Source organism: Podarcis muralis, chromosome 6, assembly GCF_964188315.1.
Source record: "Podarcis muralis chromosome 6, rPodMur119.hap1.1, whole genome shotgun sequence".
Taxonomy (NCBI): Eukaryota; Metazoa; Chordata; class Lepidosauria; order Squamata; family Lacertidae; genus Podarcis; species Podarcis muralis.
The window spans coordinates 24,618,356-24,639,777 of record NC_135660.1 but is presented as its reverse complement, the minus strand read 5'-3'; the positions used below and the strand labels follow the sequence as shown (position 1 = coordinate 24,639,777).

Sequence of the window (21,422 nt, the reverse complement as noted above, 5' to 3'; positions counted from 1 at the left end):
AGTGTTTAAAACAAGTATCTGCTAGACCTTTTCCTGGGACAACACACACACACACACACACACACACACACACACAATATTCTTGCCCTGCCTGGTGCATGGATGGATGGGAGCATGGATTTGGGAGTAATGGGACTCTCTGTCACTTCACGCACATCCCCCCAACACAGGATTGCTCAGCCTAACATCAAAGTGGACCACAGAGATCTGATATCTGGAGAAAGCCCATCCTCCTTGTCTAGGGCAGTGTTTCCCAACCTTGGGCCTCCAGCTGTTTTTGAACTACAATTCCCATCATCCCTGACCACTGGTCTTGCTAGCTAGGGATGATGGGAGTTGTAGTCCAAAAACAGCTGGAGGCCCAAGGTTGGGAAACACTGGTCTAGGGCTCAAGCATGAATATCCAACATCTTCTACAGAAGAATGGGGAAAAGCAACCCATTTTTTAATCTGTTCCAGCATTCGTGTTATTTGGGCAGCTATCCAAGTTGGCAAGCAAAGCACAGAAACAGACCTGAACAGGAAGGTGAAAGCCCGTTGCCTTCAAAAGCAGATTCACTCAGGTCTCAGGTTTTCATTGCATGGTTAAGAACTGTGTTATCTGAGGCCACGAACGTCTGTAGTCAGAGACTTCTGTCAAGTTCTCAAATCACAAAGGCAGCTAGCAAAACCATTTACAACAACAGTGCCACAAGGCAAATAACCTAGAGCCACCGATATGCTCTCAGAAATATCATCTGAGCAACAATGATCTCAGAAATGCCACATTTCGAACATTTAATTGCAATACAGCTGGGAAGGAAGAAATGTACTGCCCTCTTGTGATAAATAAAAATGAAGTCAATTTTAGCTTGGCAGCATCTTCTGGTGCTTTTCGCTTTCCTGAGTGTTCTACCACTAGGAATGTACCTTGTTGAGAGCACACGGAAGTCGTTCCAGCTTGAACAAAGCCATCTCCAGGCATGTCTTGATGCATTAGGGAAACAGAAAATAGTATGAACAAGTTCTTTAAGTACATATTAGGTTGCCAACTCTCCTCTCCCAGTCCCATTTTCTGTGCCTTTATAATAGCAACCCGTCACGTACAAATTAACGAGATGCTTTCCCCCTCTGCCAGGAGAAACTTCAGACAATTGTTTTAATCGTCATGCTCTCGTTGCTAAAACAGAGGTAGCAGACCTAGCTTCATGCCAAATGAAAGAACCATTATCTTCGTCTTCTTTCTAGTCACAATATACAAGCTCAATTAGAGAAAGGAAGGACTGGACCTCATTGGCTCTGCGTGCCGGACATCTCTGGTAGGCATCGCTAGGTAGTTAAGAAATAAACCTGCCTGTAGCAATAGACAGCAGCAGCTGCCGGTCAGGGTAGGGCAATACCAAGATAAATGAGCCAATGGTCTGATTTGATAGAAGGGAGTTTCCTATGAAGTTCTACCCCCATCCCCAAGAGTGACTGGACGCCATTACATTAACAAGTACATAGATTGGAATTTTAAATCCATTTCTATTTTATTTTATTTTTTTTCTTGTACAATATTAAAAGAAATATTTTTTTTTTAAAAAAAGAAAAACCAGAACCAAACTCTGGATACAACCGTTTGATCTGATTGAATTTTGAAGCATACGCTATGTATGCAAATCATTCTACATTGAAAAACAAATGCTCACACAAGATGGCATATAGCATAACAAACTGATGTAAATAAAATAAAAAAGTATTAAAGTATTAGCACATAACATGGATGTAGTGTATTAAGAAAACCGAAACATGTGTTTCATCACCCATTTCCCTTACTGAAAACAGAGACTTAGTCCCTCCCACCCAACTCTTAAAAAACAACAACACAAAAAACCGCATTTGTTTTCATGAAGCCTTCTTTCCCAATAGTTACCTTCCAGTACAGCGGTTTTCAAACTTCTGCCTTTAGGGAATCCTTTTTACGTTGGCCGAGGGACTCTGGCAAACCTGCTACATAACCCCTAGTTGCTGCAGAGGATTTTGGGGAAACATTCTAGGGTGTAAACTCAGTGAACACAGGGCACAGACTAGGCCTGTTGGACCTCATTGCCACTTAACATGACCTGAGAACGAACCCTAAAACTCATCCAATACTCCTCTGTTACAGGGGGAGGGAAACGGAGGATTCAATTTTTGACTACCCTTCCATCCCAGTTGTCTTTCAAGAAGCTTCCCTCATAATGACCCTGAGATGTAGGTTAGGCTGGCCCAAGGCCACCCCTGGTGCTTCACAGCTCACCAAAGACTCCTGAGCAAGCTTAGCAGTCAAGGAATAAGACGCAAAATCCCCTTGTGGATCAGGAATTGGTTAAGTAACAGGAAGCTACTAGCCATGATGTCTGGGTTTTCTATCTGCACAGTCAGAGGCTGCAGTGCTTCTGAATACCAGTTGTCGGAAACCACAGGAAAGGAGAAGGCTCTCGTTCTACTCCCTGGTTTCTCATAGGCATCTGGTCGGCCACTGTGAGAACAGGATGCTGGACTAGATGGGCCACTGACCTGATCCGGATAGCTATTATTAAGTTCTTGTGAAGCAGAGAGAAAGAATAGGTGGACAAGTTTTCCATATGGAAGGATGTAGGAAGTGGGGTCCTCCAAAGATCATATACAATTTAGAGTTAGGAGTGAGCAAGTGAGATGGCCTAGTTTGCTGATGATATTTAAGTGTTCATGGTGGTTAAAACAAACACACAAAAAGGGGGGGGGGGTTGTGAAGAACTCCAAAAGGACCACTCCACACTCCGTGGTAAGATGCCAAATGCAATTCAATGTAAACAAGTGGAAAGGCACAAAAATGTATTAATTTCACGCATGTCCTCATAGGGTCTGAACTGGAGCAGGACTATGGATTCATAGTGGATAGCTCCATGAAAATGTTGACCCAGTGTGTGGCAGCTGTGAAGAAAGAAAATTCCATGCCAATAGGTCAATAGGAAATTAAATGAAACCTGCCTGACTTGGAAAAAGTTCAGAAAAGGGCAGCCGGTACGATCAAGATGATGGAGCAACAGCCCACCAGGAAAGGTTATAGCATTAGAGACTTTTTAGTTTGCAAGTAAGAGGCGACATGATAGAAGTGCACAGCATGGAGAAAGTAGATGGGATAAAGTGTTTCTCTCTGTCTCCCTAACACTAGAACTTGTAGACATACAACGAAGATGAATGTTGAAAGATAAGAGAAAGTTAAAACTATGAAATCCGCTCCCACATGAGGCAGTGATGTCCATTAACTTGGATGGCTTTAAAAATTTAGGCAAATTCATGGATAAAACTATCAGTGGCTACGAACCCCGATGTTCTGCCTCCGAATACCAGTTGTTGGAAATCGCTGGAGGGGAGAGTACTGTTGCATTCAAGATTTTGCTTTCCCGTGGACATCTGGTTGGCCACTGTGAAAACAGCTTTCTGGACAACGTGGTCAACTGGACTGATCCAGTAGGACAATTCTTAAGTTCTTATGGCTGAGTGGGGGTTTGAACCTTGGTCTCCCGAGTCCTAGTCCAACGCTCTAACCTCTACGCTGCGTTGGCTCTACACGCAAGGTGGCAGGCCTTCTCTCTTTCATGCTGGATCATCCACCATTACTTATGGTCTCATTGAGGAGCTCCTGAAAGGTACCCCAGGCTTCCCTTTAGCGCCGTTTGAAAACCACTGCTTTTAATAGCACAACTGGGTGACAAATTATAATCAGAACCTCACAATCTGCATATAAATCAGCATTTACATATGAAGTCACTCGACCTTTCGGATCGACTCGGTGCCACTCGCATATCCGTTCATTGTCGATACAAGTAGTGTAGCGTAAAAAAAATTAAAATTGGGTTTCACAAGCCAAAAGTCACATGTCAACGTTTTGTCAAATAATTAACAATAATTCCATTAGAAACAACTAAGCCTTTTTTAAAGTAAAAAAAAAAAAGTATTTGAAAAGAGGGCTTCAATGAAAGCCCCTGTTCTCTCCCCCATCCCTAAAACACACACACACACACACACTTCTCTGAATATTAGAACAACACCCCCCTCAAAATCTTCACTATCGTTTGGTTCATTACTTAATTTTTTTAAAAAAAACAAGTTTCTGGCAGTTGTTTTACAATAGTAGTTAATGTTTTAGCTGCAGCTTTCACCATAGCATAACACACACTGCCTTTTAAATCACAGTCACAGGGAACCAGAGATTGTAGAAGCCCAGAAGGTCCCCCTCTCAGGCCTGATTCTCAGCTCTCACAGTATAGCTCTAAATGAGACTCCCCCACCCACTGGTGCCCTCCAGACATTGCAGGACTCCAGCTCCCATCAGCCTCAGCCAGCCTGGAGCAAACATCTGACAGCCCCGAGGATGGAGAAGGTTGCTCTAAACTCTCCAGTGGAGATACTCCTTATTCTACAATCCTAAGCATGTCTACTGGAAAGTAAATAAGCCCCACTGAGCTCCACAGGACTTGCTTCCAGGTAAATGTGCTTAGAACTGCAAACTTAAACCAAGCATACTTTCCTAATCAAAATGTGCCCCTCTTCACTTTCAGCTGCTTCAGACAAGAGGGAAGTGGAGCAAAGAACAGCATAATTCCTTTCTCCCAGGTTTTCCCATGTTCACAGCCCCCCGTCCAAAGATCTGGAGGTGCTCCAATAATAAAATGAACATCCCCATCGACTTCTATGGAGGAGTTCGCTCTGCTGGGTCAAAGGGATGCAGGGATGGAGATGTCCCTTCCACAGAAATGAATGGGAAAGACCTTGGTGGTTCACACACAGGATATGTTGCTTCTAAATGAGGTTTATTCTAGAAATGGCACCACTTGTCCTGAATTTTGCCCCCCTTATAATCTTTGGGATGGTATCCATGGCACAAAGCAATACATTAATTATCCTTGCTGTTGCAACCTCTGACCTGGAATTTCTTGAGGACCTCCTCTGCCACCAAGTTCCTTCTCTAACCTGACCCCCGCTTTATACAGATGTGAACACTTTCTGGGAAATGAGCAAAGAGGATTTCCATAGCTTGTACTCCCTGAAACAAATCGTCGGTGGGTATTTTGGATGTACAAACCGGCACGTGAAGTCCTTTCCCCTTTTCCTATGGCCAATGAAAATTTGGAGCTGGTCTTTCAAGTCTAAACTTATGTGGTCAGATCCCCCCCCCCCCATGGATAAGCCAGCCCCCAGATCTTATTTTGGATGCAGCAGGGAACCATGGGGTTGTTTTCACATATTGTAAGCGAGCACGAAGTCCCTAACTGGAGAACAATGATTTACATTAGATTTGGAGCTTGCCCTGGATATTGTCTGCTTTCTGAGCATTTTCAGCCCCCCCCCCAAAAAAAAATACTAAGAGAATAAACACATTAGGACCGCCTGATTTGCATTTTATGGCCGATATCTATAAATAATAGGAAAACCCAGGGTCACTGTTTGAAGATGTGCTTTCTACTTTGTTACTAACCAACTATATATGGTTAGCCAGCCAAGGAGAGGAAAGCCCTTTAAGAGAAGGGCACAGGGAATGCCCATTAACTGAAAATATACTCTGTGGGTACAACGATCTGCTAAAAGGAACGAAACTCACAAATGCCTGTCTTTCTACCTGTCTTCTCACCCACCCTGGCTCTATGAGTCAAATAAGGAACTTTTTACCTTTCATCATCCACATCTTAAAATATTTATAATAATAATAGTAATAATAAACCTAACCAGTCTGGTGCTGTCAGATCAGCTACCTTCAAGCAACAATTCTCCCATAAGGTAGTATTCACAGGTATTGATTTGATCAGTGGTGGTTCCACATATAGTCAGTTTCCCCGACCTGCACTTCTAAACACTCCAGAACTGCTATTTCCTGTTACAACCATTCTCCTTCCAAGCCCAAATTCTGACGACTCCAACCTCCCCACCCATTTCACCTGCCTTTTTTCTTCAACTAGTCCAAAGAGAGGGGTGGGCAGAGGGGACCCATCCACTGTCCAACATTGTGCTACAGCATCCCTTCGCCAAGCCGGTGCCCGCCAGGTGTTTTAGACTAGAATTCCCATTGGCCTCAGCCAGCATGAGTTGGCAAAGGTTAGTATGCTACAGCAATGGTTTCTTACTCTTAAAACTAATGCACAGCAAAGTGCTATGCCTCTTGCTTGCCCTGCCTATTGTGTATTAAGAGGCTTGCACGAATTATAATGCCTTCTATAAAAAGATGATTTTTTTTTCAATATAAAAAAGCTTAAAATTCATAATTATAAATAATATCAGTTAAAAATACTTAAGGATCTCAGGACGTCATTTGCATTTCAGGGGAAGTGGAGATTGAAGTCCTTGATGCATTCTCAGTCCCACATATCAAGCTGTTTTTAATAAAGCAACCCTATATATGAATATTATAGGTATGGAGTACAACATGTATAGTGCCTTGTGTCCCATTAAGTCAAGAATAAAAAAAGCCATTGGGTAAAGAATCCTCAGCAACTTTGCCAGGCTGACAAATGGATGCTGGCTTATCACCTATATGATAACGTGAGACTCCTGTTTCTAGCTTCTTTAAAACTTCAACGACAAAATAATTACTAAAAATAAAGAGAAGATAATGAGGCTTTACAAAATTAATTCTTACTGCATTCAGAAGTGTCAAACTTGTGCCGTATTTTTATCCTGAATTTTGGAGGGGGAGGGGGAAGGTTTTCTGCTGAGTGTCCGCTTTGTGCAGACTAAAAGCTGCAAGAAAACCATGTTCTGTTGCAGAATTGTAGTGAATATTAAGCAGCTACATATAAAGTGTGCTTCTTAGGGGGGAAAACACTTTCATAATCACATTTTTAGTGTTATATATATATATATATATATATATATATATGTCTGTGCGTGTGTATATATAAAATGGCAGCAATTAGTACCAAACTGGTCTATTTTACAATATTGTAGTAGTGTAAAAAAAAATTGTAATTAAAAGATTTCACCTACAAACCATTCAATAATATATTGTGGGGGTGAGGTGGGGAGGAAATGCAAATAGTACTGTTTGTGTATTTGCAAAAAATTTGGATCTGGAGCCTTGTGGCTGATTAGGATTTTTTTAAATACAGCACAAGTTCACTTTTAAAAATGCAATGATTTTTAAAGCTCAAGTTATATAAGATGAGAAGCATTTGGTACTATTGTCATAAATACAGCTGTAGAACTGCACTCAACTTGATAACGTGCAGGATTTTTGGAACTAAGCTGCCTTCTTACAATCTAAAGCTTCTTCTGGTCAGATTTATTTTCTTATTATTTGCTAAACTTGTTGTGTGTAACTGATGGCTGTTAAGTTCAGCTATGCACCAAAAGACAAAGAGAACCGCTCATATGTAACTAAAGAGGAAAGGTTATAGATGCGTATATCAGCAGTTCTACTTTAAATATATATATATATATCTATATATTTCATACTTAAGTTACTGTCAGTGAAATCTAGATCGAGATTCACTGATTAAAAGGGTCTCGCAGACGTCGGTAAGGCACCAAGGATGGCTAACTGAGAGGCTTGAGGATGCTCTGCCCTTATTTTTTGTTTTGCTAGGAGGAAAGGAAAACGTTGCATTATCAGTTACAGCCAGGTGAGAAAGGGCTCGTTTTTGTTGAGGACCGATTCTACATCGTTGAGGATGGGGATCAGGTCTTCAGATTCCAATGTCCCAAGGTCAACGTTTGTTCCTGGAAGACAGTCAAGGAAGTCGGGGAAACGGGTCTGTGGTGGGTTGATATTCAGGGGAGTCTGTGCTACATTATCTCCTGCAAAAGAAGAGAAGGAACCAGTGAGGTGGGAGCTTCTTAACCAGGAAATTATTCGGCCTTTGATGCCAAATCAGCCGCTGTTAGCTACTGGTAGACTTTGTTGCTCTCTCAGCTTCCATCTCGCAATCCAGATGCCCTGGTACTTTAGTGTGGCTTAGTGGTCACAGTGCTGGACCTGGGAGACCTCTGCTCAAATCCCCACTCAGCCATGAAGCTCACTGAGTGATCATGTAGCTCAACCTATCTCACAAGGTTGTTGTGAGGATAAAATGGGGAGGGGGAGAACCATGTATGTCACCTTGAGCTCTTTGGAGAAAAGGTGGAGTGGCAATGTAATAATAATAATAATAATAATGAAATATTTGGCGGGGCTCATCTTTCAAAACACCCTAATCAGTGCTTGGATGGCAAAACCACACTTCACTTCTCACAAACACCAAATGTAGTTACAGGACAGAGGTTTCCCTGTGTCGGTATCTGTGAAGACCCGTCGGGGATCACATTTCCGTAAGACCATCACAACTTTTGATTTCTAGTAGGCCGGAGAATACCTTCCAGAGGCAAAGCCTCAAATCTGTTTCAGAAGTTCTTGTTGAACATGGAATCAGGTTCTCTCATGTAAACGACCAGCTGGAGAAGAGAGCACCTCTCATCATGTGCAGAGTACCTGTTCTGCACTCCTGTGTCGCCAGTGCCAGCCCCACCCATGCCAAGGGGTTAATGGAAGGACTGATAGCTCAAATTACAGGTGGGATCAGAATAGGGTTCCTTCACCTTTGCAATGGGCCCCTTTGCTCTCTGTTTTAGAAGGGTGTAGGGAGCTATGGTTTGGTTAAAACTGGAGGAAGTCAAGGAGGGACACTTGTGGGTTTTATTAAGGGCCTCCCTACCTCCCCCCCTATAATGTATAGGAAAGTTTGAACCCCAGAACCCCAGTCTTCTTGTGCCCACATGAAAGCAAGTGCTCTGCGCAAATGCAAAAGTAACATTGACAGTCAAGCAGATCTCTTAGGGGGTTGCTAAGAAGTATATATATTTTTTTCCAAAAATCAAAATGCTTCTCATTCCTACCTGTGTCCATCTCATCTACATTGCTGAGGTAGTCTTCAGGTGTAGTTGGTATGCTGTAACATCCTAAGCCTAGGCCACTGTCTGTGCTCTGCTCCCTGGAATGGTATGGCCCACTATGAATCGAAACATGAAGAAACCTCGGTCATGGATGTGCTCATCAGATATATGTCACCAGAATGGCTTTAGGGAAGGACAGCCTGCAGCTAGGCCTGAATGCCCTAGATAGGCCTGAATGTACTCCCATTTGTTTGTGGGTTCCAGCCTAAAATCTGCTACCTAGCGCAGAATAGGGCGATAAAAGCAAAGCTTCTAACCCCTGTGGTTTAGGCAGGTGGGCAGAACATGGCGAGAGCTCAGAAGCCAAAAGGAGCTACTGTAAGTACGCGTTAAGGAGAAGGGTCGTAACTCGGTGCTTTGCATGCAGGTCTGATCCCTGAAATCTCTCTCGTTCCCGGCTCTCATCAGCCTTTGCCAGCACAGTCAAAGGTCACGGATGATGGGAGAGGCAGCCCAACAATGTCTGGAGTGCCACAGGAGATCCCCATCTCTGCAGCAGGCCATTCTGGGCCAGATGGACATATATTCTGACCTGGCATAAGGAAGCTTTATATATTCATATACTGTACTCTGTGCACTGCACAGCTCCCTCTCCATACCTGCACTGTCCCAATGGCTCTGGCCAGGCTCCCTCCTTCCCATCTGACCCCCCCTCCACCCCACTCTTTGCCAAGAATTCCAAATTCATCAATAGCCAGATTCTTGGGAGAAAGCTTATGCACCGAATAAGTAGGCATTGCAAGCAGAAGTGCATGGTGATTTGCAAATAACCAAATCTGTTCCCAGCCATTCTCCTCTTGGCAGCAACAAAGGATTTTTTTTTTGGGGGGGGGGGGAATGCCACACCCAGTACTTTAACTGGGAGTCAATAGCAATGATCTCCATGCTAGGGAATCAAACCTCCACAAATACAAAATGATGCCAACTGTTGGTCTGCCATGTTGGTCTGCTAAAGCAAAGTTTCCAGCAAGCTTATTAGGACCAGCCAAGGTTCTTAATATGATGTACATGCTCCCCAGTTACACCAAAGTTGTCCTCAGAACGGATACCAGTCCTGTCCTGCCACACTGGAATGTACCCAGATCACAAGGATCTTTGGCCAGTTTCCGTCTGATATACATTTATAAGGTGCGAGTCATATACAGTAAGATCAGAATTGGTCATAGAGGCCTGGTTTGTATGTAACGTTAAACCATAGTTAAAACTAAACTATGGTTTATTGTGAATGTGCAGCATGGTTGTAGACGCTGCTGAAAAGATCCCGCACAATCCTCCCTTGCTGCTGGGGAAAATGTCAGCCTAGCATCTTGTGATGCCAAAACGGCATGGTTTGTATATTTCCAAACAAACCTTAAGTACTAAGCCAAGAACAAACCTTAGCTACTGCTTGTGATTTGTTTGGAGAAGAAAAGACCACAAACCCAGGTTTGAATGTCATGACACAAGCTGGACTCTGGCTTGCTTCACAGTGGCGTGGCTGCAACAGGAGCGGGGAAGGATCAGAGCAGGAACTTTTCAGCACTGAGCACGAGCACACAGCACTGCCACATTAAACCATGGTTTGCTTTTAACTATGGCTTAATGTGGTGTGGGAACTGGATCAGAAGGATCAAACACCTGCTTTATTAAAGGGTTTGCATCTTACAAGCAAAGCTGGTGGCTTCTGTCTCAGTCTACAACCCGAAAAGCTAAATGCCTTTGCTTAGAAATCACATGCCTTAGCAGGTATGAGAATTTCAAATGCGGCCTACGCTGCAGAATAACCAAAAATGTTTGTGAGCAAACAGTGTACTTGCCTGTTCAGGAAGGGATCCGACCCATTATTTGTAACAGACCTCATGTCTTGTGTCATGTTAGGAGGTGTGCTCACAGCAGTCTGAACTGGAGCCATGTTCTCAGACTCCATGGGAAGTTGTCTGTACAAATCAGCTTCCTAAAGTAGAAAACGAATACATAACTGTCAGTGCTGGGGCCGGGGGGGGGGGCCTGGAAAGCAGGTTTCTAGAGGTACGAGTCCCACGTATATGCCCCATCCATCCCTATTTACCAGGGATGGTGCCTATTTTGTGCAGCCTGGTCTGGTTTGCTTTGGGGAGACATTTTGTGCATGTCTTTAAACAAATAAAAAATAAAAAACTGCTGGCAGACACATATGTGCCGTAGAATTCTGTAGGGTTCGGCTTGCCCCACATCTCCAACCTCTAGATGATAAAATGTCTAAGTCAGGAACCAAGGCATCTTAGCTCTAGCGCAGGTGGTCCGTGGATCACCAGTGGTCCACAAACTTCTTTCAGGTGCTCAGCGGCATTGTCTGCAAACGCACCATTTAAAATCATACAGGATCTAGCATTGCACCTTGCAATTGCTACAACAGGCAAAAATAATAATCAGTAAGCGGTCCATTAGAAATGTTCCAAGTGATCCGTGGGGACAGGGGGAGTTTGGGAACTACTGCTGAAGAGTACAAGGCATACACATGCATAGACACAAAATTGTCGTGACTTACTAAAGGCCTGCAGATTACAAATGTTACAAGGCGTTGCAAATATTTTAAGCGGCGATCCTAACTGAATTTAATGGGCCCACTGAATTCAATGGGCCTTACTCCCAGGTAAACTGTGTTTAATGTTGCATTTTAAATCGTTGTGACCTTCCCTGGGACGGTGTGGCAAAAGGCGGGTAATAAATCAAATTAATAACAACAAACAAACATGCAACAACAAAACGAGGTTAGGATTGCTGGATCTGCCCTGTTTCTTTTTCCAAACCCTGACCCCTTTTGCTGGAAACAAATACCCTCCGTTATTTCACAGACTAGAAAAGGAAGGCAGAGGGGTTGGGGAAAGAGGTGATTCATTACATTACAGAATTTCACTAACACAGACATAAGCTTCTCAACAGGCAGTCCCAAAGAAGCCATTCAAAAATGTCCACATACTGTTCTCAGTAGGTGCATCCTTATTTCCTGGGGCGACTTCTGATTTGCAGCGATGTAAGACAATGCAGGAAGCCCATGATACGAAAGTTAAGACAGCATGCGTGCATCAATTGATTCAATACATGGAGTTTGCCGCTCATACCCAGGAACTAGCAAGTGGGTACAATTTGTGCCAGGATGGCCTACAGTTAATGTGCAGCAGCACACCTTGTTTCCTTTCCTTTATTCGGAATATAATAACTGACTAAGGAGGAAGTAAGGATGCAAAACTTCTATACAGGAAGTACATGAGAGAATGCCAGGAATGTCTGTGTTGTTGCTGTTTTTTGTAGTGTGACAGTGACACCAAGTGGGGGAAAAGATGATGACACAGGGTGTGTTCCCATTTGTACTTGTATTCCCTAAGGAAAAATACAAAAGGAACTTCTATTACAGTGGTACCTCAGGTTAAGTACTTAATTCGGTCCGGAGGTCTGTTCTTAACCTGAAACTGTTCTTAACCTGAAGCACCACTTTAGCTAATGGGGCCTCCTGCTGCCGCTGCGCCACAGCAGCACGATTTCTGTTCCCATCCTGAAGCAAGTTCTTAACCTGAGGTAATATTTCTGGGTTAGCGGAGTCTGTAACCTGAAGCATATGTAGCCTGAAGCGCATGTAACCCGAGGTACCACTGTAATAGGAAAGAGCAGAGAATCCCTATTTCTCTTGAGAGTCGTCTACACAACTGATTGCATACTGATCCAACTACAGAGTGTAGCAAAAAAAATATGAAAAGTTAAAAAATATAGCACATTGCAATTCTAAGTTTACAGGTCTGCAAGTTTGTCTGTGGGCATAATCCACTGGGAATTTCTCCTGCATAAACTCACAGGGCAACAATTCCCAGAGTTCCCTGTGAATGTATGATGGGAATGTGGGCAATTGAATACTTGTTATTGCTTCACTCCATATATAATCTTACGCTTGCACCCGTTGACTAACAGCAGCAACAGTCATGAACTAACACAAAACCTGCCATGGGGTGGGGGGCCGTTGCATGTGTCTCAGTACCTTTACATTCAAGCTGTTTGCCACTTCAGGACAAGGTAACTATCAAACAATTAAAACCCGCTTCCCCCTTCTTTTCTCCCAGCACAAAGGAATATCAGACGGCTCACATTTGCTCAAACCTGCTGTGTGTACTACACCTAATGAAGTGGCAGTAAGTATCACAGTATGTATATGAAATATAATATCACTGGCTATTTCCTGTTGTCCAGCCGGGCAGATTTAATTACCTCTCACCCTGGAAATCTAATGACGCTGCTTCTGGAATGCAAATGGGAACCAAACCTAGTTTGGGATGCTGACGCGGTACATCTGGCACCCTCCTCTCGGATTGCTAAATTCAAACTGTGCCTTTGAGACCTCAGAGAAACCTGTCGTTTTCATGCTTTCACCAAAATCACTTAATGTATGTCAATAAGTGCTTGTGTTTTAATGGAAGGGCGCTAGGTGATATATCTGCTTTTGAATTCTGGTGCTGGAGGAGACTCTCGAGAGTCCCATGGACTGCAAGAAGATCAAACCTATCCATTCTTAAGGAAATCAGCCCTGAGTGCTCACTGGAAGGACAGATCCTGAAGCTGAGGCTCCAATACTTTGGCCACCTCATGAGAAGAGAAGACTCCCTGGAAAAGACCCTGATGCTGGGAAAGATGGAGGGCACAAGGAGAAGGGGACGACAGAGGACGAGATGGTTGGATAGTGTTCTTGAAGCTACCAGCATGAGTTTGACCAAACTGCGGGAGGCAGTGGAAGACAGGAGTGCCTGGCGTGCTCTGGTCCATGGGGTCACAAAGAGTCAGACACGACTAAACGACTAAACAACAACATCCAAACTGGTTTGAAGTCCATATCATGATATCGATTTCATATTTTTTGACCTGGCAATATATTGCAAATCATGGTGTGTGTGTGTGTGTGTGTGTGCATGCGCTATGCAAAAATCGCAATGTGGGAAAAACCGTGAAGCCAGCCAATGCCTCTCCCCGCCACCCCCAACACACACATTGATTTTCCCTTCCTTTGCTCTTCTCAGGAGCTCTTGGGGAAGATGTGGCCTAGGATCTATGAGCAGGGCTGTTGCCTCCGTTGCGCAGATTTGCAAAATTGGAGAACACACAAATAATTTGCAACTGAACACGCGGAATGTGGTGTAGGGCTGGGTTACTCGCTTCCATCGCTGGCAAGGCTAGTCTGCTTGCCTGGGGCTGCTTCACACAATGATGTTCAAAGGCTGCCACCTAAATTTCAGCTGGCAGACTTCCTTATTACATGCTCCCCATTTAAAGTAAGGGTGGGAAACAATTTCCCCTGCCAGTGGCCGCATTCTCTCAGGCGGTAATGTTTCAGGGGGTGGGTACATGCCAGAGATGGGTGGGGACAGAGGAGATAATAGGGCAGGGCACCCCCCCTCTCTGCTAACCTTTCCCCCCTCCTCAACTGCCCACATGGAATTAGGTCATGGGCCACAGGTTGCCCACCTCTGTGGCTATAAAGCTCTGTAATAGGGACACGGGTGGGGCTGTGGGTTAAACCACCGAGCCTAGGACTTGTCGATCAGAAGGTCGGCGGTTCGAATCCCCGCGACGGGGTGAACTCCTGTTGCTCGGTCCCAGCTCCTGCCCACCTAGCAGTTCGAAAGCACGTCAAAGTTTGCAAGGAGATAAATAGGTACCACTGTGGCGGGAAGGTAAACGGTGTTTCCATGCGCTGCTCTGGCTTGCCAGAAGTGGCTTAGTCAGGCTGGCCACATGACCCAGAAGCTGTCTGTGGACAAATGCCAGCTCCCTTGGCCTATAGAGTGAGATGAGTGTGCAACCCCAGTGTCGTCTGCGACTGGACCTAATGGTCAGGGGTCCCTTTACCTTTTAGCTTCTGTAATACAAGCAGTGGAAGCTTTGTAGCACTCTTGAACTAGGCCAAATGCCTTGCCTATAGTAGAATCCTTCGATTTTCTGCCTCCAGATGTTGTTGGACTACCTTTCATCATCCGCTGGCTATGCTGGCTGGTGCTGGCTGAGCTCTGAGTCCGGCAACATCTGGGGAGCCAAGGTTGAAGAACTCTGGCCACAGGGCGACTTTTGTCATTCCAGAGGTTGCTGGACTACAACTCCCATCAGCCCTTGCAAGCGTGGCTGCTCAGCAAAAACATCTAAACGGCAAAAGGTACCCTGCAATGGCTTAGAGCCTGGGATCTCTCTTCTGTCTGGCCTTCGATCCAGCTTTGAAGCCTAAAGACAAAACCTACAGTTTTGGAGCAGGAGGGGAGGGACACAAATTTGCATGTTTAAATCACATAGTGATAAAGGCACTTCCATATGGAAGTTCCTGGGTCCATGGCTACAGAGCCTGCAACTTTTCCCCACTTCCCAAGCAGCAACTAACGTAACGTGCTGGCCAATAAAGCGAGATGAGAGCTGCAACCCCAGAGTCGGTCACGACTGGACCTAATGGTCAGGGGTCCATTTACCTTTACTACACTGACAGACAACAGTTCTCCAGGTTTTCAGGCACGATTCTCTCCCAACCCTGTCTGGAGATGCCAGGGATTGAACCTGGGACCTTCTGCTTGCAAGACAAGATGCTCTACCCCTGAGCTACAGCCCTTCCCTGGCATAATTTACTCTGTGCAAAATGATTCTGGAAATCTCCAGCCACATTTCCTGGAACCTTTCCCTGCAGAAATAGCTGCAGATGCGCCAGCCGCTGAATTGCCCCTTTGAGAATGCGGGAAGGGTCTGGTTTCATGCTGCTCCTCACTGTACTTCCGTGTCACCCGGTCCTCTGATGGAGGGCAACAACAAAAAACATCCAGATCACACCCCACCTCCCCTGGCATTTGTATTCCTTAAATTCCCCTGTTCTGTAGTGCAGCACTCTAAGTCACACCCACACCATACATCTGAAACTCATTCAGCGCACATTTATAGCAAATGGCTTACCCCAAAGAATGCTAGGAGGTGTAGTTTGCATGGGGTGCTGGGAACTGCTGCTCTGTTATGAAGTAAACTACAGTCCCCAGGATTCTTTTTTGTGAGGGTATGTGCTTTAACTGCAAACCATTCTTATGCTGCAATCCCACAGTCCCTGGACAGGGTCTCGGGAGCCCTAAGATAAACCAGATCTTTGATGCCAGAGAAAGAGAGACTGGATGCCAGATTCCCCCTTGCCTGCTACTACAAAAATATTTGATGCTCTGACCCAGCCGACGTTGGAGCTGCGATAGGTGTACAGATGAAAGTGGTGGTGGTGTGGATTGTCAGGGTAGTATTGGGAAACTGATTGGAGCCAAAGGATGCAAAATATTTATGGTCCAGCAACACCCCACCATTACCACCACTGAACTGGGGCAAAAATTATACCAGCGGAGGAGCTGATCTGAATGTCTCCCTCAGATTTCCCTCTCATTGCTCCTAATGGGAGGGGGAAAGTCATTTAATATTAGAAGCCCTGATGGGTTTTGGCTGGGTGGTTAAGCCATCCTTCTGATTTACTCCAGCCTTAGAACTGCATGGTGAGATCTAAGAACTAAGAGCATGATGACGATCTAAGAACATAGGAAGCTGCCTTATACTGAGCCAGACCACTGGTCCATTGAGCTCAGTATTGTCAACACTGGTTGGCAGGGACTCTCCAGGGCTTCAAGCAGGGGGCATTCTGGGAATCACACCTGAGATCTTTGGCATGCAAAGGAAGCAGGCGGTCTTCGCATTGTGAGCTTCATCAAGGAAACTGTTCGAAGCCCGTTTGCCCATTTTAGATCATATTGGCTGCTGTCCTCAATGTACCGTACTTACTAGGGAGTAAACACCATGGAACAAGTCTTAAAATTCAGGGGAGATGTTCATGGGATGACACTGTTCATTTCCGAAACAGATGGGGGGGGGGGGGGAGCGCAGAAATCAAATTAAGTTACAACTGTGCACATGAAATATGAATCACATGCTAACTGACGAAACTAAGGCAGCTCTCAGCTCACCAAACCTCTTTAGCTGACAGGGTTTCCCAAACTTGTTTTTGAACTACAACTCCCATCACCCTTAGCTAGCAGGACCAGTGGCCAGGGATGATGGGAATTGTAGTCCAAAAAAAACAGCAGAGACCCAAGTTTGGGAAATGCTACTTGAACACATATGAAGAGACCGAGAGGTCAAGTCAGCGGGTCACCTAGTCCCAACATCCTGTTCTCACAGTGGCCAACCAAATGCCTATGGCAACCCTGCAAACAAGACCTGAGCAAAGCAGTGCCCTACTCCCAGCCAGCGTGCATTCCACGGCATACTGTCTCCGACAGGGGAGGTAGACCAGAGTCACTGTGGCTAGCAGACATCCCTTCTCCTCTGTGAATTTGTGCGATCCTCTTTTAATGCCATCTAAGTTGTGGGCTGTCACTGCTCTTCGGTGGAAACAAATTCCATAGTTTAACAATTAAGTGATTAGTGATCAAACATCGTCCCAACCTTCTAAAACTGAAGCGGGATATGGGGAAGGAGAAACCCCATCAGCTCTGGAGAGCTGCTGGGCGTATCTCTCCAGGCAGGGCAGCTGCCGAGTCGGAAATTTCTGCAGAGCAAGCCTGCTGTAAAATAGCCAGGCAACAGCAGCTGCTGTCAAGTTGGGGACTCGGTACTGGAGGAGAAATAATTCCACTCCCTTTCACCCAAACCCTTTCCCCCTTTCAGTCGCCTAGCAGCCAACCCAACACACATCACTTTTCCTCCCCTTAAATGGGTTGCATAATACTATGATTCTATGAAAAGAAAAGGCAACAGTAAAGGATTCAGGCAGTTGGGTGGGGTCTGCTACCTTGAGTCGACCATCAGTACCGCCCAGACTGCAGACAGGAAGTTCATAAAAGTTCCTGCTGATTAAAGGCTGCGGGCCAAGGATTGCACCACAATTTCTTTTTTTAAAGCTGCTGGCGGGGGCAAAGAAAAATCTGCTCCTCATTAAAATTAGCACGCACAACTGCGACACGGCAGAGCTCATAAGGTTTGAACAGCTCCGTCCTCCCAAGACCAAGTGACTTGCCTTGCACGGCTCGGCTAAGGATTTTTCAGGGTGCAAAAGCGGGGTCTCCATCCAACAAGCGACTGAACGCGGCACAGACCAGGGAGTAACAAAGAAACACAATGCTGGGTTACTGGAAGCAGTCTTGCTGAGCCAATAATCTAAGCCTTCCGAAGTCACATCCCTGCCATGCATTTAAAGTACACAGCTTCCCCCAAAGCATTCTGGGAACTGTAGCTTGTTCAGTGGACTGGAAACTGTGGCTCTGGGAGGCATAAACAACAGTGTTCTCTGGGGCAAGCCGTATGCTCCATAAACCATGGTTACAACAACCAAAACTTGCCATTTTGGGGCCAGATGGCTCCAAAGTTGTATTTTTCAATACACTCATGCCTTGGAACTCGAATGCCTTGCAAGACAAGCATTTCAGCTCCCAAACGCCGCAAACCCGGAAGTGATTGTTCCAGTTTGTGAATGTTCTTTGGAACCCGAATGTCCGTTGCGACTTTTGCGGCTTCCAATTAGAAGCCGTGCCTTGGTTCCCAAATGTTTTGGAAATCAAACGGACTCCCGGAACAGATTCCGTTCGACTTCCAAGGTACGACTTTTTGGTTCCTGAAATTCATTCTGATTGTGCAGATAAAATATAATGGATGGACTTCTACAGGATGCGTTGCTAGCGTGTGAAAACAGTCAAGACCCAAGGATTCCCAGGCATGCTCCTCCAGATGGTGGAGACGTCTGGCACCATCCTGGCGCCCAGGTATCTTCACTTGGTCGCAAGTGGCCGGAAGCCAGGAACAAAATGCGCCTGGAGAATTTCAAACGCTGATATGAAGGGTACCCGGTTAGAGACTATGCCCTGCATCCTTTTTGCCATCTTGTGCATAATTTCATAAACAAAGAAGACGTTTATATCAAAATGTAAGAGAGGCTCAGTGTAAACTGATCAGGAGCAGTTAACTTCTCAACAACAACAAAAAGACTGAGAAAGCCGCTCCATTGGGATAACTGCCTACAGAAGAACCTAACGCCGCCAGCTTGCATTCATGTCAATGAAGATAAAACGGAATCCATTTTTATATTTCATTTTACTATTATTGGCCTTTGAATGGACACAGCTTTCCGATGAGGGAGATTTGACATAAACAGCTACATATATCTTTGGCTAGTTATTTTAAAAGCAAAAAAGATGGGGCTGTGCGGGGGAGGGGGGAGGGGATTTTGCAGCCCACGCTTTGATATCTCCTGATAGAGTCAGTGGCATCCTTGGTACATCTGACGGAGCGTTAATAACCCGCCAGAAGCGACATGCCAACTGGTGTCGCTGCACAAATAGAAACCATACCTCTGTTGGCTGCCAAGAAATTCGATACTGCCTTACTAAATACAGTATAAACAAATGTTACCCTGGAATAGCCAAAGGGGGTTAAGGCAGAAATCCCAAAGGTAAAAGGACACTGTAGGCAGGAGAATTCCAGTCCCACCCCCATTCTAGATCTTTTGCATCCCAGTCCAATGCATATTTACCTGGAAATAAACCCTGTCGAGTTCATTAGGATGAGATCCTAAGAAAATGAGCACAGAATAGCAACCTAAACTGGGGTTTTTTTTTAAGTGTAGACAGATCACCATGAGGAACTGGTGTGATGTGTTTGCAACTTTGCTTAACTGTGTATGCTGTTAGGGCAGGCAGCAATGTGGGTTTTCGATTTAAAAAAAAATGAATCGGGAAAAATTTCCAGAATGTTTTGCCTATGCAAATAGGACAATTTGGCTTGGCCCTCCAGATGTTACTCAACTGCAACTGCAATCATCGTTAGGCACTGGACATGCTAGCTGGTTGTTGGAAGCTATAGTTCTTCACCCTTGCCCTAGAGAGTGATCTAAATTCTTACGTTTATTATTTTGCTTGTATTTAGCAAGCAAAGCTAAAAACTTTGAAACTGCCAAGCTTATCTAATACTGTGTATTTACAGTTGACATCCATTCATTCTTAGACATGGACCTGTGGAACTGCAGGGAAATAAAGCACTGAAGAACATACGCAGAAAACTTGCACTGAATGCCGAAATTACCTTCATAAAACTGGACTATAATTAATTCCTACCCACATTGCTCCTTGGAGTAAGTGGTTAATTGTGTTAGCTAGGGAAACTGATTAATATTTGGGGCAAAATACAGTATCTTCTAAAGGGAGCTGCTCCCCAGTTTGTGAAAAGCATTCTTTGGTTCAGAATGCTTTCTTCCTTTGTGTATTTCGTGTTTTTATGTCGTGATTTTATCTTGTGAACCGCCCTAGGACCTGTGGGTATAGGGCTATATACAAGTTTAGTTAATAATAATAATAATAATAATAATAATTCCTTAAAGCCATGTAAAGGAAGAACCAGATGTGAGGCATTATAAAAGCCAAATCTTAAGTGATGTCCAAAATTGTGCAACACATACATGATGAGAAAAGTCTCCAGGCAGTGTATAATTGCTAATGACATTAAGTCTAAGATATCTGTAAATGCAAAATGACATCAGATTCACAGCTGGCCGCAAACTGCTGAAACAGACTTAAGAACTAGCCCTTGGGAGTATTTGTAGCCTTTGTCACAGGGAGGCTCTCCATGTGATGGTCATGTGGGCACTAGCCACCAATAGGAGCAAAGCACATGGGAATATTAGTGCCCCATATACATCCTGCCCCCTTCCTTCCTCTGAGTCTGTTCATACGCCATTTGCAGAAGCTAGGAACAAGTATGCATGCTCCCTCACTGTGTGAAGGAGTGAACACCCAAACCAGGACCTCTTTAATCTTCCAAAGATCCAACAGCACTAACAGGGTTTGCCTAAAAACATAGCAATACCTGACGCATGAGTTCCTCCTGGCGCATGCGAATCCTCTCTCGTTCCATCTGGATCCTCTGAAGCCTCAGCTTCTGTTGCTGCTGCTGCTGGGAAGTCAAGGCATTCGGTATGTTCAATAAGGCGGCTTGAGGGTTTGGGGTAGGGTGGTTCTGCTGGGATATAGTTGTACTGGGTGTCATTTGCGGTTGGTGCTGGTGATTCATTACTAAGGAGAAAACACAGTTTAGAAAATTATTTGTAGATTATTATTATTATTAGCACCTGCCCTTCAACAGAGTATTAATTACAGCTTTAAAAACAGTCCAAAATAAATTACAGGCCAAGGCAAAGAGGTATGTCTTCAGCATACAACCCCCTTCTAATCTAGGCTTTTAAACACCAGTGTTAACACTTTGAATTTGGCCCAGAAACAGGCTGGAAAGCAATGCAGCTGTTTTAAAATCTGCAGCTTTGGAACGATACTGACAGGTCCTTACTACTGTATGAGTGACACTTTCCCATGCATTGTTCTGAAGATAGGAACAGAAGAATGGTTTCCTGGATCAGGCCAATAGCCCATCCAGCCCAACATCCTGTTCTCACCTAGATGCCAGTGGGATGGCAAGCAGGATCTGACCTCAAGAGCACAGTTCTCCTCCTGTGGTTTCCAGAAACTGATGTTCGG

At 44.7% G+C, this 21,422-nt stretch overlaps 1 protein-coding gene across 1 annotated transcript in view; it reads right to left on the bottom strand.

The window, feature by feature from the left end:
• Positions 1 to 1,486: 1,486 nt before the first annotated feature.
• Positions 1,487 to 21,422, bottom strand: part of WWTR1 (WW domain containing transcription regulator 1) — an 89,942-nt gene continuing 70,006 nt past the window's right edge. Inside the window, exons 3-6 of the mRNA XM_028731273.2 lie at positions 20,758 to 20,963; positions 10,704 to 10,840; positions 8,851 to 8,963; positions 1,487 to 7,776 (exon numbers count right to left, since the gene is read on the bottom strand). Coding sequence (XP_028587106.2) covers positions 7,592 to 7,776; positions 8,851 to 8,963; positions 10,704 to 10,840; positions 20,758 to 20,963 — 641 coding nt within the window. The 3' untranslated portion in view covers positions 1,487 to 7,591. The remainder of the gene's footprint in view (positions 7,777 to 8,850; positions 8,964 to 10,703; positions 10,841 to 20,757; positions 20,964 to 21,422) is intronic.